General features: G+C 42.4%; 1 protein-coding gene across 1 annotated transcript; it reads left to right on the top strand.

Annotated features, from left to right (window-relative positions):
* The first annotated feature begins 5130 nt into the window (after window positions 1-5130).
* Window positions 5131-13345, top strand: LOC141191622 (uncharacterized). The gene is made up of 6 exons (XM_073661554.1): window positions 5131-5276; window positions 5406-5585; window positions 5669-5792; window positions 5876-5973; window positions 6171-6261; window positions 9984-13345. Exons 1-6 carry the CDS (start codon window positions 5199-5201, stop codon window positions 10994-10996), a joined length of 1584 nt encoding a protein of 527 aa, XP_073517655.1. The 5' UTR covers window positions 5131-5198; the 3' UTR covers window positions 10997-13345.
* The last annotated feature ends 279 nt before the right edge of the window (window positions 13346-13624 follow it).

The following is a 13624-nucleotide window of genomic DNA, read 5'->3' as shown; positions in this document are numbered from 1 at the left end:
TTTAGTGTAAAGGATTTATTAAAACAAATAATAGTGTTTTCATGCACCGTCTCTTTAAAAAAGCCGGCCGGCAATTCAGCAGCGGTACCCGACAATTTATAACAGACAGAATAGAGCTTCACACATAGATTAGATAGATAGAAACATGTCAGTCACATATATATGAAGTACAGTGACAGTGTTGATTACTGTACTTGTCATCTAGTGTTAAAGGATTTATTTAAAAAAAAATTGGCGTGGGGTTCCCCTTAATTTTAGGCTCTAGCGGAGGTTAAGCAGACAGCTGGGGCAGATGTTTGAAGCCTGGGAAGGGGGTAATACCCACGGAGCTTCCCAGGCTACTAATATCAGCCCCCAGCTGAATACCTAGCCTTTACTAGCTATTAAAATGGGGGACCCCCCAAAAAAAATGACGTGGGGTCCCCCCTAATTTAATAGCTAGCAAAGGCTAGGCAGACAGCTGGGGGCTGATATTAATAGCCCAGGAAGGGAGCCATGAATATTGGCCCCCTCCCAGGCTAGAAACACCAGCCGTCAGCCGCCCCAGAAATGGCGCATCCATAGGATGCGCCAATTCTGGCACTTAGCCTCGCTCTTCCACGCTGCCCTGGTGCGGTGGCAGGGGGTAATAGGGTTGGGGTTGATGTCAGCTTATAATGCCAGCTGACATCAAGCCCAGGTTAGTAATGGAGAGGCGTCTATAAGACACCCCCATTACTAACCCCATAGTAAAAGTTAAAAAAAACACAAACACCCAGAATAAAGTCCTTTAATTCAGGGTTCCCCAACTCCAGTCCTCAAGGCCCACCAACAGGTCATGTTTTCAGGATTTCCTTAGTATTACACAGGTGATAATTCCATCACCTGCACAGGCAATAATTCCATCACCTGTGCAATACTAAGGAAATCCTGAAAACATGACCTGTTGGTGGGCCTTGAGGACTGGAGTTGGGGAACCCTGCTTTAATTGAAATAAAGACACAATTCTTTATTGTTCTAAATTAAACCATACTTACCATCACGCCCATTCCAGCTGAAGCCAACGATCTCCTGCAATAAAAGAAAAATAATAAACCAACATCATCCTTACCTTTCCATGGTTCCCACGACAGCTTCAGCTCTGCTACATCGAGATGACAGGCTGGACCGCAGCAGAACGCTGCCATCCAGCCTGTCATCCCGCAGACACTGAGAAGCGCAGGCATGCTTGCGCTCTGCAGTGTCTGGCTGTGACGGCATCCAGATGAGCCGACAATGAACTCAGCTCACCTCCTGGACGTCCGTCACTGACAGCGTGGGAAACTTCTACTGCGCATGCGGGGAGCAGGAGAATTTTCCCACGCTGTCAGTGACGTGCATGAGGTGAGCCGAGTTCATTGGACATGATCTCTGCTCATCTGGATGCCGTCACAGTCAGACACTGAGGAGCACAAGCATGCCTGCGCTTCTCAGTGTCTGCCGCATGGCAAGCTGAACGGCAGCGTTCTGCTGCGGTGCAGCCTGTCATGTGAATGTAGCAGAGCTGGACCGGTCCTGGGAACCATGGAAAGGTAAGGATGAGGTTGCTTTATTATTTTACTTTTATTGCAGGAGATCGTTGGCTTCAGCTGGAATGGGCGTGACGGTAAGTATGGTTTAATTTAGAACATTAAAAAATTGTGTCTTTATTTCAATTAAAGGACTTTATTCTGGGTGTTGTGTTTTTTTTAATTACGGTACTTTACTAGAAATTCATGGTGGTCATGTCTAATATTGGCGTGACCCCATGAATTTCGGGCTTAGGGCCAGCTGATAATGCCAAGCTGGCCCTAACCCCTTTATTACCCAGTGAGCCACCGCACCAGGGCCCTGGATGAGTTGGGTACAGCGCCAGAAGATGGCGCTTCTATGAACGCGCCATTTTCCGGGGTGGCTGCGGACTGCAATTTGCAGCGGGGGGGGGCCCAGAAAGCTTGGGTCTCCCTGCGCTGCAGATTCCAGCCCCCAGCTGCCTAGTTATACCTGGCTGGACACAAAAATAGGGCGAAGCCCCACGTCTTTTTTTTTAAATTATTTCATGAAATAATTAAAAAAAAAAAGGGCTTCCCTATATTGTTGTGTCCGGCCAGGTACAAATAGGCAGCTGGTGGTTGGGGGCAGCCCGTTCCTGCCTGCTGTACCTGGCTGGACACAAAAATATGGCGAAGCCCACGTCAACATTTTTGGGAAAAATTAATTACAAAATTAATAATAATTGAGGGACTGCATCTTTATTAACCCCTCAATTGTCATTTAGTGTTAAAATAAAGGATTTTTTAAAAAGAAAATTGGCGTGGGATCCACCATCATTATAGTCTGTAGCGGAGGTTAAGCAGACGGCTGGGGCAGATGTTTGAAGTCTGGGAAGAGGGTAATACCCACGGAGCTTCCCAGGCTACTAATATCAGCCCCCAGCTGAATACCTAGCCTTTACTAGCTATTAGAATGGGGGACCCCCCCAAAAAATGACGTGGGGTCCCCCCTATTTTAATATGTTTATGAGTGACAGTTTTCCTGCTATATACCTGCATGTCATAAGAATTTAAATTAAAAAAGGACCATGTTAAATTCAAATCTGTTTTTTTTTAATTTTTACCGGTGTTTGGTATGCGTTGGAAAAGGGGTAGTCTTATACGGTGAATATATCCTAAACTCTATATTTTAACAGGAAAGTAGGGGGGTCGTCTTATACACCAGGTCGTCTTATACGCCGGAATATATGGTATATATCACTACCTAAATAATCAAATAATGAACCTACAGTTTAATGGTAAGGCATCTGTGTCACATAGTTTTGGTTTGAAAGGATAATAATAATAGTAATAATAATAAATAATAAAAAGTTCAGTGTCCCTACAGGTTTTTCTTGGTTTATGAGATTAACCATGATAATACTCAGGGGGTCTAAAAGTAATTGTGATTCTTATTCTGATGTGTGAGAAAAGTCAGATATCAAAGCCAAGCATCAGTGAAGTTTTTGTGCTACCAGCACCATTTAAAAAGCAATAGTTTATTTTTTTCTGCACCAGGAATTTGAACTCACAATGTCCACTTTGTGACACAAGAGAGTTACCATTCTGCCATAAGCTCAAATGATGCTGCTGGATGGTTTTCCTTGGTTTACGAGATTTACTATGCAAATCCTCATGGTGTCTGGAAGTCCTTCTGATTTTGATTCTGATGTGTGAAGAAAGTCAGGTATCAAACTCATTCATCATTTGAATTTGGTTTGGACAATGTCTGTGTTTAAGTCCTGATTGCACTGGAAATAACATAACCAAGTAGAATACCCAGTTTTCTTTAATGAGTGTATAGCTCAATGGTAAGCGTGCTGACTGTGAAACAAATGCTTTTGGGTTCAAGTCCCAGTAGCGTGACATAGTTGCCTTACCATTAAACTGTAGGTTCATTATTTGATTATTTAGGTAGTGATTAGTGTTGAGCGAGTATGTTCTATTAACCTTTTCGCCGAGTATGCTCAGGCCGAGCTCAGAGTATTTATAGCTGCTCGGTGATAGGGTTAAACCCACCCCCCCCCCCCCCCCCCGTGTGCATGATTTGCGACTGTTTGACAGTTTTATTACTTGTGAGGAATGACTATTTCTTACACATTCCTCCCATGTAATAAAGCTGTCAAACAGTTGCGAATCATGCACACGGGAGCGATTCAACCATATCACCGAGCAGCTGTAAATACTCGGAGCTCGGCCCGAGCGTACTTGGAACAGAACATACTCGCTCAACCCTAGTAGTGATATATAATAATAATTACATAGCAAAAGTAAATTGGGAGTTTGCAGCCAGTTCTTGGGTGGATGGAAAGAAAAATTTAAAATAAAGAAATGTTATCATTAAACCCCTTTAAGAAATTATGCAAATGTACAGTCACTTGGAAATAACTATGTAGTAAATTAGTGCCTCCCAATTTACTTTGGCTATGTAATTTACCATGCAAATAGACAGTGTGTCTGAAACTCTTATTACGTCAGGATGACAATCAGAATGTCAGATATTAAAAGTAAAACACCCTTGTAGTTTTGGTGCTAAATGGGCATAATTAAAAAATATATATTCCTATTGGGATTTGAACCTGGACACTGTAGTTTCAGAGGCTGATGCCTTGCCATTGAGCTATCCAGTCAAGTTATAGCAACTGGTAGCTTTTCTTGTCTTATGAGATCAACCATGAAAATACTCAGGGTGACTAAAAGTCATTCTGATTCTGATGTTTGAAGAAAGTCACACATCAGACTCACACATCAAAATCAAACATCATTTGAATTTGGTTTGGAGGAGGTATTTCTGAAAGTCCCAATCAGGTTCAGACAGGTTTACTCTGAAAATCATATAACCAAATAGAACTGCTAGGTTTCATCAACTGCGTTTATAGCTCAGTGGTTAGTGCACTGGCTTCTGGACACAGAATTTTGGGTTGAAGACCCATCAGCGAACAGTGACTTTTTTTTATTATTATTACAGCTCTAAAGTCACTTATCAAAGTCACTTGTCAGGATCACTTGTCAGACCGGGTATTTAGCCTCAAACTGACATCATTCTGATGTTTGATTTTGATATCTGATCATGTCTTAAAATGGACACTATAGCCCTGAGAGGCCATGACCTCACTTGTTTCATGAGGAGAGAACCATTACTTTCATATGCACAATATACTGTAAACTTTGCCTTTAAGAGAGACTGTACCCCGTTACCTCCTTTAGTAAATCCTTTAGTAAAGTTGTTATATTTACAAGTTCACCTGCGTGTCTGGCTGCTTGTGATTGCACAAACATCACGGGCACTCCAAACTTGCACCCAGACACCACAGCTACAGGAGTGCCCCCTGGGGGTCCTATACCATCCACAAGTGCCACCTCTCGTTTTTGACAATTGTTGTGGACATGAGGGAAGTGTTGAGGGGTCCAGTGACCCACTTCAGCTACTGTGACATCATTATCTGTTGCCAGTGAGACTACATACCCCAGGTGGCCGTTCTGCAACATCTGGCGCCTCCCCAGTGGCCCACCACATTTCCCCTTATTATCTCCAGTAATTGTATTATTACACAAGATATTTATGATGTTATATTGGCTCATCATCTTCTCATTCAGATCCCTACAATATCGGATCCTCTCAGTGAAGATCTTCTATATAACAGAATTTTCCTTATTGACCCATCAAAGATGGATATGGACAGAGACAAGATGGTGGAGAGGATATTACACCTCACCCTAGAGATCCTCTTCCGGCTTACTGGAGAGGTGAGAGATTCTGATGACGTCACATTACATCATTCTTATCTATGGAAATAACAGATGGACAGAACTGGAGAGGTGAGGACTCTGGAAATGTCTGGAGTGAGTTTTATTATTGTGTCTCTCCATAACCAGGATTACACAGTAGTGAAGAAGACCTCTAGTGAGCGCTGTCAAGACCCTGTGTCTGAGGGATGGAGAAGACCTCTGAGCCCAATCACAGGGCCTCCACCTCACCCCCTGATACATAAGGACATCAATGACCAGAAGATCCTAGAAGTCGCCTACAAGATGATTGAGCTGCTGACTGGAGAGGTGACACTGCTGGGAATGCTGGGACATTATACAGTAATGTTATGAAAGGATCAGGGGAATGACTGTATCATTTTATGTGTCAGGTTCCTATAAGGTGTCAGGATGTCACAATCTATTTCTCCATGGAGGAGTGGGAGTATTTAGAAGGACACAAAGATCTGTACAGGGACGTCATGATGGAGGTTCCCCAGCCCCTCACATCACCAGGTAATAGACAGGACTAAGTACACACGGCCTATAATTATCTGTATGTAAAGAATGAATTCAGTCCCTGTATGTGTTTCCTCCAGATCTATCCAGTAAGAGGACAGCACCAGAGAGATGTCCCCATCCTCTTCTTCCACAGGACTGTAAACAAGAAGATCCCAATGTTCCTCAGGATCATCAGGTAGATGGAGAGAAGGTGCCATGAGATCTCCCTTTTGATGTGTAGACGGCTGTGAAGGTCTTGTGTTCAGTCTTGTTTTATCCACCAGTATTATATGTTTTTTATTTGTGTAATGAGAACGGTGGAGATGGCAGGATTAGAGCTGATCATAGATGTGACTTCTCATCTGTCTGTGACTTTTACAATATTTGTTTCAGGGTGAAGATCTGACCCATATTAATACTACAGAGACATATGTGAGGGGTGATGAGCGGTGTAAAGAGGAGATTCCTACAGATAACCGCCTAGGTGAGTAGTAACCACCAAATGCGGAGTAGTCACAGATTCTCCTCTGTCACTGGCTGTGGCTAGTTTATCGCTGGTGTAGTCCGGCCATATCATAATCGTGTGATCACCATTTTGCCTCTAGACCACAACACTCACCTCCACCCAAAACTGTTCAAATGATTTTGGGCATTGAAAACCCTTTTCTATAGAACTTACAACTTCGAGAATCCACTTACCCCCTGGGATTAGGAGACGCTGACCGTTACCTGCCCAGATCTGTAAACTACAAAGCCAAATGACAGCGTACGTAGAATGTGCTGACAAGTTAGAAAATCACTTGAAGAAAAATATTGTGATGGTCTGTAAGAGAAAGCGGAGGGTAATGATGCTGTTGGCTTCCTAGATCCCTGATATCTTATTGGATGAATCTACCTTCTCTCCCTTCTGTGCTGCTGAATGTCCTCATATGGTTCCTACAAGACCAGGTCCAGTCTTTCTGGCCAAACTTCACTTTTATGATCGACAACATTAAATGTGCAGTGAGGGACAAGTGTGAATTTCTGTACAATAACAACAGAGTTTCCCTTTATCCTGACTTTTCAATTTCTTTTAAAACCAACTAACTTCAAAGAGGATTGTGATAAACTACATAAAATACATTACACCTGTGCCATGATATATCTCTAAGCTAAATGTAAGACACCTCAGCTCTGCACTATTATAAAAAGTTCTCTTTGAACGTCTAATATTTCTTCTTGAACTCATCTGACAGAAAATATTGGCCCTTACGATAGTTTAGATTGCCAAGAGCCACCGAGCCCCATACTCCAATTACCCCAGAGAGGTTTCACCACTAGTTACTCATCTTTTACTGATGGAGACTGTTGAGTTTGATCATTTCAGTAGATGTGTTATTTTCTATACAGTTTTTGACTACAGTAGTTAGTGCCCAAAATACTCTGATTTAACCTCTTCCTGCTGCCAGTTTTCTGTTCCTAATCAGCCCCCATTTTTCAAATCTGACGTGTGTCACTTTATATGGTGATAACTTTGGAATTCTTCACAAAGGATAATAGGAAACAAATGGACCTTACAAATTATTTTCCAACTTCTCTTGAATCTGACAATACCCTATATACGGTTGTACACTACTGTCTGGGCACATGGCAGGTTAAGAAGGGAAGGAGCGACATTTAGCTATTTGAATGCTGATCTTGCTGGAATAGTTTACAGACACAATATATTGGGGGCACTGTTCATGGCCATCACAAACAGGCTTGGCGCTATCTACTCCATTTTCCAGATCCCTGGGTTTGCCTTGCTCCTCATCCTTTAACCCCTCTACATGGATCTGGACTTACACAGAGACCCCTAAGCTTGGGCCATGGTATTACCTGCTGTTCTGTGGACTGATATGGCAAGAAGAATAGTCAGGTAGCCGGGCCAGGAGGGCAGAGTTAATACAAAATCAGAAGACACAAGAGTAGCCAGTAAACGGGTTGTTGCACAACAGGAAAGAAATAGCTGGGAGCTGAGCACAGAGGACTGAACCAGAGGAGAACAAGGCTGTATCTGGCAGCTTCCGGCAATATGCTTCCAGCTTTAGTAGGGTGCGGTGCTTTCCAACTGGCTGAAGTAGGGAGCAGATTACTCCAGCTGGACAGTACACACATCCATACTGCAAGACTGGATGGTACTTCTGGTCCCAGGCACCCTAATTGTAGTGGCTGGACAGAGAATGTGCCACCCTTAGCTTCTGGTTCCGACGTCCCTTCCATCACCAGAGCCGCCTGCAGGATGAATAAGGCGGCTCCTGGTGACAGAAGCAGACGTCGCAGGAGCAGGTCCCTCCCAGAGCAGATGGGACCCACCATTTGAAGAAGCCCTAGTAAAACAAAAAAGCAGAAATTCAGAGCAGTAGAAATCCCCATAAAGTGACTCCATTTTGGAAATTATAACCCTCAGTGAAATAATCTATAGACGTAGCGATTATTTTGATTCCAGAGGCACTTTCTGGAAATTAGCACGCAGTGGATGTTGGAGAGTAAAAATTGTACATTTGCCATTTTATTCCCCTACACATAGTGCCCAGATTGTGCTCCAGGAGACACACACCGTAAATTAAGTGGGCTCTTCTCACTATAGTAATGCCAAATACATAGATGCTGAATGTGGTTTGGGCGAACTGCAAGGCTCAGAAGTGAGGGGGAGATCTGACTTTGGGAGAGCGGATATTGCTGGATTGGTTTATGGAAGCCATATTGTTTTTCAAGAACCTTTGAGCCGCTAATAATGTGGAAACCTTTGTTTTTCCATTGAGAGATGATGGACCTGAGTGGGGGCTTTTTTTGTGAGATGAGTAGAAGTTTTTATTGGTGTTATTTTCACCTACATAACATTTTTAGTGGCTTTTAAGGGTATGTGCCCACAGTGCAGTTCTGAAGCAGAAATTTCTTGAGCTTTTTTTCCTCTCCCTGGCAGAAAAAACGCATGCGGACTTTACATGCATTTCGAAGCGTTTTTACATGCGTTTTTGCATGTGTTTTTTTTCAAGCCGTTTTCCAAGCGATTTTGAGCATCACAATGCTTTTGGAAAAGGGCTTGACAATATAAGTTGGTCACACAATATAAATCCATGCGACTGGCATGGATTTATATTGTGTGACCAACTTATGAGGAGTAGGTAAAAGAAAGTTATGCTTTCAAATGTTGCATCTACCAATGTCCATAGATTCCCATGCTGTGTATAGTAAAAAAAAAATAATTTAAAAGTTAAAAGGAAAAAAAACCCTGATACTCACCTCTCCGGCGGCCCCGTTGTCCTCCCGGCGGCGATCCTCTCTCCTCGGCGGCCCGCGGTGTACTGCCAGGACCTGCGGTGACATCATTTATCAGCTGATGGTCACGCGACCACCAGCTGATAGGTGATGTCAGCGGTCAGCTGATGGTCGTGTGACCATCAGCTGATAAATTATGTCACCGCAGGTCCTGGCAGTACACCGCGGGCTGCCGAGGAGAGAGCATCGCCGCTGGGAGGACACTGGGGGCCGACTGTGAGGTGAGTATGAAGGTATTTTTTTATTTTTTTACTTTTTAATTATTTTTTTACTCACGCTGTGGAAAAGCAGGCTGCTGCTTCTACCATCCACTCTGCTCATGCTGTTATCAGCCAGAGCAGCAGTCGGATGAGAGGAGTAGCAGTCTCCTCTCCCAGGCCCGGGTACCATGCGCACATTGAACCGCAGCAAATCCGTATGTATAGATGTTATACATACTTGTTTTCTGCGGTTCAATGCAAGTCAGTGGGCGCAATTTTGGTGTGAAATCGCTCCTAAATTGGCTGTGTTGCGGATGCTTCGGCAATGATAATCTGAAGCGGAAATCTTCACAGCATGTGCACAGCACATGCGGGTTATCATTGGGAAACATGCCAGATCTCTTGACAAGCGATTTTAATGCGTTTCAGCGGCAGGATAGCAGCCGCGGAAACGCATTAACACAGCATCGTGGGCACACAGCCTAATTCCATACTTGGGTGGCAGAATGAATAAACTGTTGAACACCACACTCTACTGGTTCATGCTATAAGGTTTTCTATAACACTGTGAGCTATTGTTCTGTTGAATAATTCAATATTTTTACATAACTTGCCATTTTTAATGAAAGTTTAAGTAGAAATATTCAACAATATAAATTTTAAGGATATGTTATTCATAAATAATAAATGTTTTTATTCTTGGTAGATGACTGTACCAGGAGATCAGAGGGACAGCTGACATCTTCAATTTTTAAATCTGTTGATCTTGAGATCCCACAGGATACCATTGAAGTGAATGCCATTACTCCAGATTTACCATCATCTCTTCACAGCAAAGATCTGTCACCTGATCCTTTGAAACAGGTCCTGTCTTCTGATTCATTACCGACTACTGAGGAAAATCAAAGTCACAAAATAAGCATCAAAAAACGAGCTGCTCCTAAAGCAAAGAAGCCATTTTCACGTTCAGAATATACAAATAGTTTTCCTCTTAAAAAGTCTTTTCTTAAACATCGAAAGGTACGCACAGCTGAGAATAGATTTTCTTGTTCCAATTGTGAGAGATGTTTTGACTGGAAATCACATCTTCTTAGACACCAGAGAAGTCACACAGGGGAGAAGCCTTTTTCCTGCTCAGAATGTGAGAAATGTTTTACAGAGAAATCAAGTCTTATCAAACATCAGAGAACTCACACAGGGGAGAAGCCTTTTCCCTGTTCAGAATGTGGGAAATGTTTTAACCAGAGATCTGATGTTGTTATACACCAGAGAACTCACACAGGGGAGAAGCCTTTTTCTTGTTCAGAATGTGGAAGATGTTTTACAAAGATATCAAGTCTTATAAAACATCACAGAACTCATACAGGGGAGAAGCCTTTTCCCTGTTCAGAATGTGGGAAATGTTTTACAGAGAAATCAAGTCTTATCAAACATCAGAGAAGTCACACAGGGGAGAAGCGTTTTTCCTGTTCAGAATGTGGGAAATGTTTTAACCAGAGATCTGATGTTGTTATACATCAGAGAACTCACACAGGGGAAAAGCCTTTTCCCTGTTCAGAATGTGGAAAATGTTTTAAACGTCAAGCAAATCTTGATAGACATCAGAGTACTCACACAGGGGAGAAGCCATTATCATGCTCAGAATGTGGAAAATGTTTTATGCGGAAATCAAATCTTACCACACATCAGAAAACTCACACCAAGGAGAAACTTGTTTAGGATGTGGGATATTTTTTAAATATAAAATCGCATCTTGTTAGACACCAGAGGAGTCACACAAAGAAGCCTTTTTCATGTTCAGAATGTGGGAAGTGTTTTAACCAGATTGTGAGCCCTCGCAGGCAGGGTCCTCTCTCCTCCTGTACCAGTCGCTGACTCGTTTTCTAAAGATTATTGTAAGTGTTTTTGACCTGGAATCAGCAGATACAATTGTTTCAAAGAAAACTGTAAATAATGGACTCAACCTCCATGGCCTGCACGCACGCTCACCACGCAAGATTCCATTACTGAACAAAAAGCATGTTCAAGTGCGTTTAAAGTTTACTCAACAACATTTAGAAAATAATGTGAAATACTGGGAAAATATAGTCTTGTAAGATGAGACCAAAATTTAACTCTTTGGATGCCATAATACACGCCATGTTTGGAAACCAAAGGCACTGCATTTAAACCCAAAAACACCATACCAACAGTGAAGTTTGAAGGTGGGAATAAAGCACTGGAAAACTTCATATAATTGAAGGAATGATGAATGGACAAATGTACTGAGTCATTCTTGATAAAAATCTGCTGCCATCTACCAGGCCCAGCCAATCACCTGACCTGAATCCAATAGAAAATGTATTGAAGGAACTAAAGCTCAGAGTTCATAGAAGGATACCACAGGACCTTCAAAATTTGAAGAGTGTTTGTATGGGAGAATGGGCCAAAATCACATCTGAGCAATGCATGCGACTGGTTTCGCCATACAGGAGGCGTCATGAAGCGGTCATCACCAACAAAGGCTTTTGTACGAAGCATTAAATACATTTCAATAAGCGAGTTCAATACTTTTTCCCTGTGTCATTTCTCATTATTACACATAATTTATTGCCATCTATGATTTGACTTCTTTGCTTGTGTGGATTGGATGGGTTGTAACTGACATCTGGTGAGAATTTTATGTCAGTAGCACTTTTAGATAGGTCCAGAAAATATTTGGACAGTGACACAAGTTTTGCCATTTTGGCTGTTTACCAAAACATATTCAAGAAACAATCAATCTGGTCATCAATCTGGTCTTAAAGTTCCGACTCTCAGCTTTACTTTGAGGGTATTCACATACTAAGTGGAGTAAGGGTTTAGCAATTACAGCTCTTTAATATGGAGCTGCCTCATTTTATAGGGACCAAAAGTAATTGGACAATTGTCTGAAATGCTCTTTCATTGGCTGGGTTTCATGGGTTTTTCCCTCGTTAATCCATCATCACTTAAGCAAATAAAAGGTGTGTAGCTGATTTCATTTGTGGCATTTGTATTTGGAAGCTGTTGCTGTGAACCCCTAACACGGAAAGGAGCTCTTAATGGAAGTGAAAGAGACCTAGTATTGACTGAAAAAAAAGAATAAATCCATCAAATAGATAGCAGAAATGTTAGGCATCCCCAAATCAACAGTTTGGTACATTCTGCAATAAAAGAAAAAAAAAGAGCACTGGTTAGTGGGAACTCAAAGAGGCGTGGAGGTCCATTGAAGAAAACAGTGGTGGATTATTGCAGAATGCTTGATGAAGAAATGCCACTTCACAAAATCAACCTAAGTGAAGAACGTTCTTCAAGAAGTATATATTTCATTGTGTATGTCCATCATAAAAGAGAAAACTTCATGAGAGCAAAAACAAAGTGTTCACCACAAGGTACAAACCATTAATCATCCTAAAAAATAGAAAGGCCAGATTAGACTTTGCCAAAAAAAACATCTAAAGAAGGCAGTCCAGTTCTGGAAAAGCATCTGTTATGATCTGCAACAAGAATTAAGGAAAGATAGGGGAAAGCTGTCCCTACAGTAAGACTAAGCTGAATCCCTACGATGTAGCGGGCTGCCTGTTCCTTGTGAACAGACCCGCCTTAGTCCTCGGCTAGTCTGAATGAAGACCTATAAAAATAAGGGAGGGGTCCCTAAAAGAACTAAGGAATGGGACACCTAAACAGAAATTGTTGTAGAACACAAAAGACAAACTGACAAAAAGTACTAGAGGTCCCAGAGGACCAAGCAAACTGACAGAGATAGGCACCAAAGCCCCAGGCTAGCAAAACAGTCAAACAACACTGAAGTCCAGCAAAGCCAGAAGGGCGGAGCTGGAATATAAAGGCAGATGGTCACGTGACCGCAAAACACAAGATGGAAAAAAACTAACAGGAGGGTTCTAACAGTACCCCCTCTTTTATGAGGATCATCCGGATCCTCCAGGCCTATCCGGAAACCTCCTGTGGAAAGCTTTAACAAGCCTAGGAGCAGAGACATCATCCGTCCTTACCCAGGAGTTGTCTTCGGGACCGAAACCCTTCCAGGAGACAAGATATTGTAATCTCCCTCTATGCAATCTAGAATTCAAGATACGCAAAATTTCATATTCGCCGCCTTCCACCACAGGAGGAACTGTGGCAGTGACGTCCCTATCAGATACTTCAGCCTTTTTCAACAAGGAAACATGAAACACAGGATTAATCTTCCAGGAAGTAGGGACATCCAACCTAACAGCAGACGGGTTAACAACCTGAAGCACTTTAAATGGACCCACAAACTTAGGACTCAATTTTTTAGAGGGAATCCTCAACCGCAGGTTCTTCGAGGACAACCAAACCATGTCA

The sequence above is a fragment of the Phyllobates terribilis genome, unplaced genomic scaffold (assembly GCF_046119375.1).
Source record: "Phyllobates terribilis strain yellow unplaced genomic scaffold, ASM4611937v1 Scaffold_49__1_contigs__length_9717188, whole genome shotgun sequence".
In the NCBI taxonomy this organism is placed as follows: domain Eukaryota; kingdom Metazoa; phylum Chordata; class Amphibia; order Anura; family Dendrobatidae; genus Phyllobates; species Phyllobates terribilis.
This window is presented reverse-complemented; position numbering and strand designations above follow the sequence as displayed.

Excerpts from the sequence above, each read along its gene's own strand:
- LOC141191622 (XM_073661554.1), top strand. The coding sequence starts at position 5,199 with ATGGATATGGACAGAGACAAGATGGTGGAGAGGATATTACACCTCACC. Across the intron at positions 5,277-5,405 it reads TCTTCCGGCTTACTGGAGAG|GATTACACAGTAGTGAAGAA; the intron begins GTGAGAGATTCT and ends CTCCATAACCAG. Across the intron at positions 5,974-6,170 it reads ATGTTCCTCAGGATCATCAG|GGTGAAGATCTGACCCATAT; the intron begins GTAGATGGAGAG and ends TATTTGTTTCAG.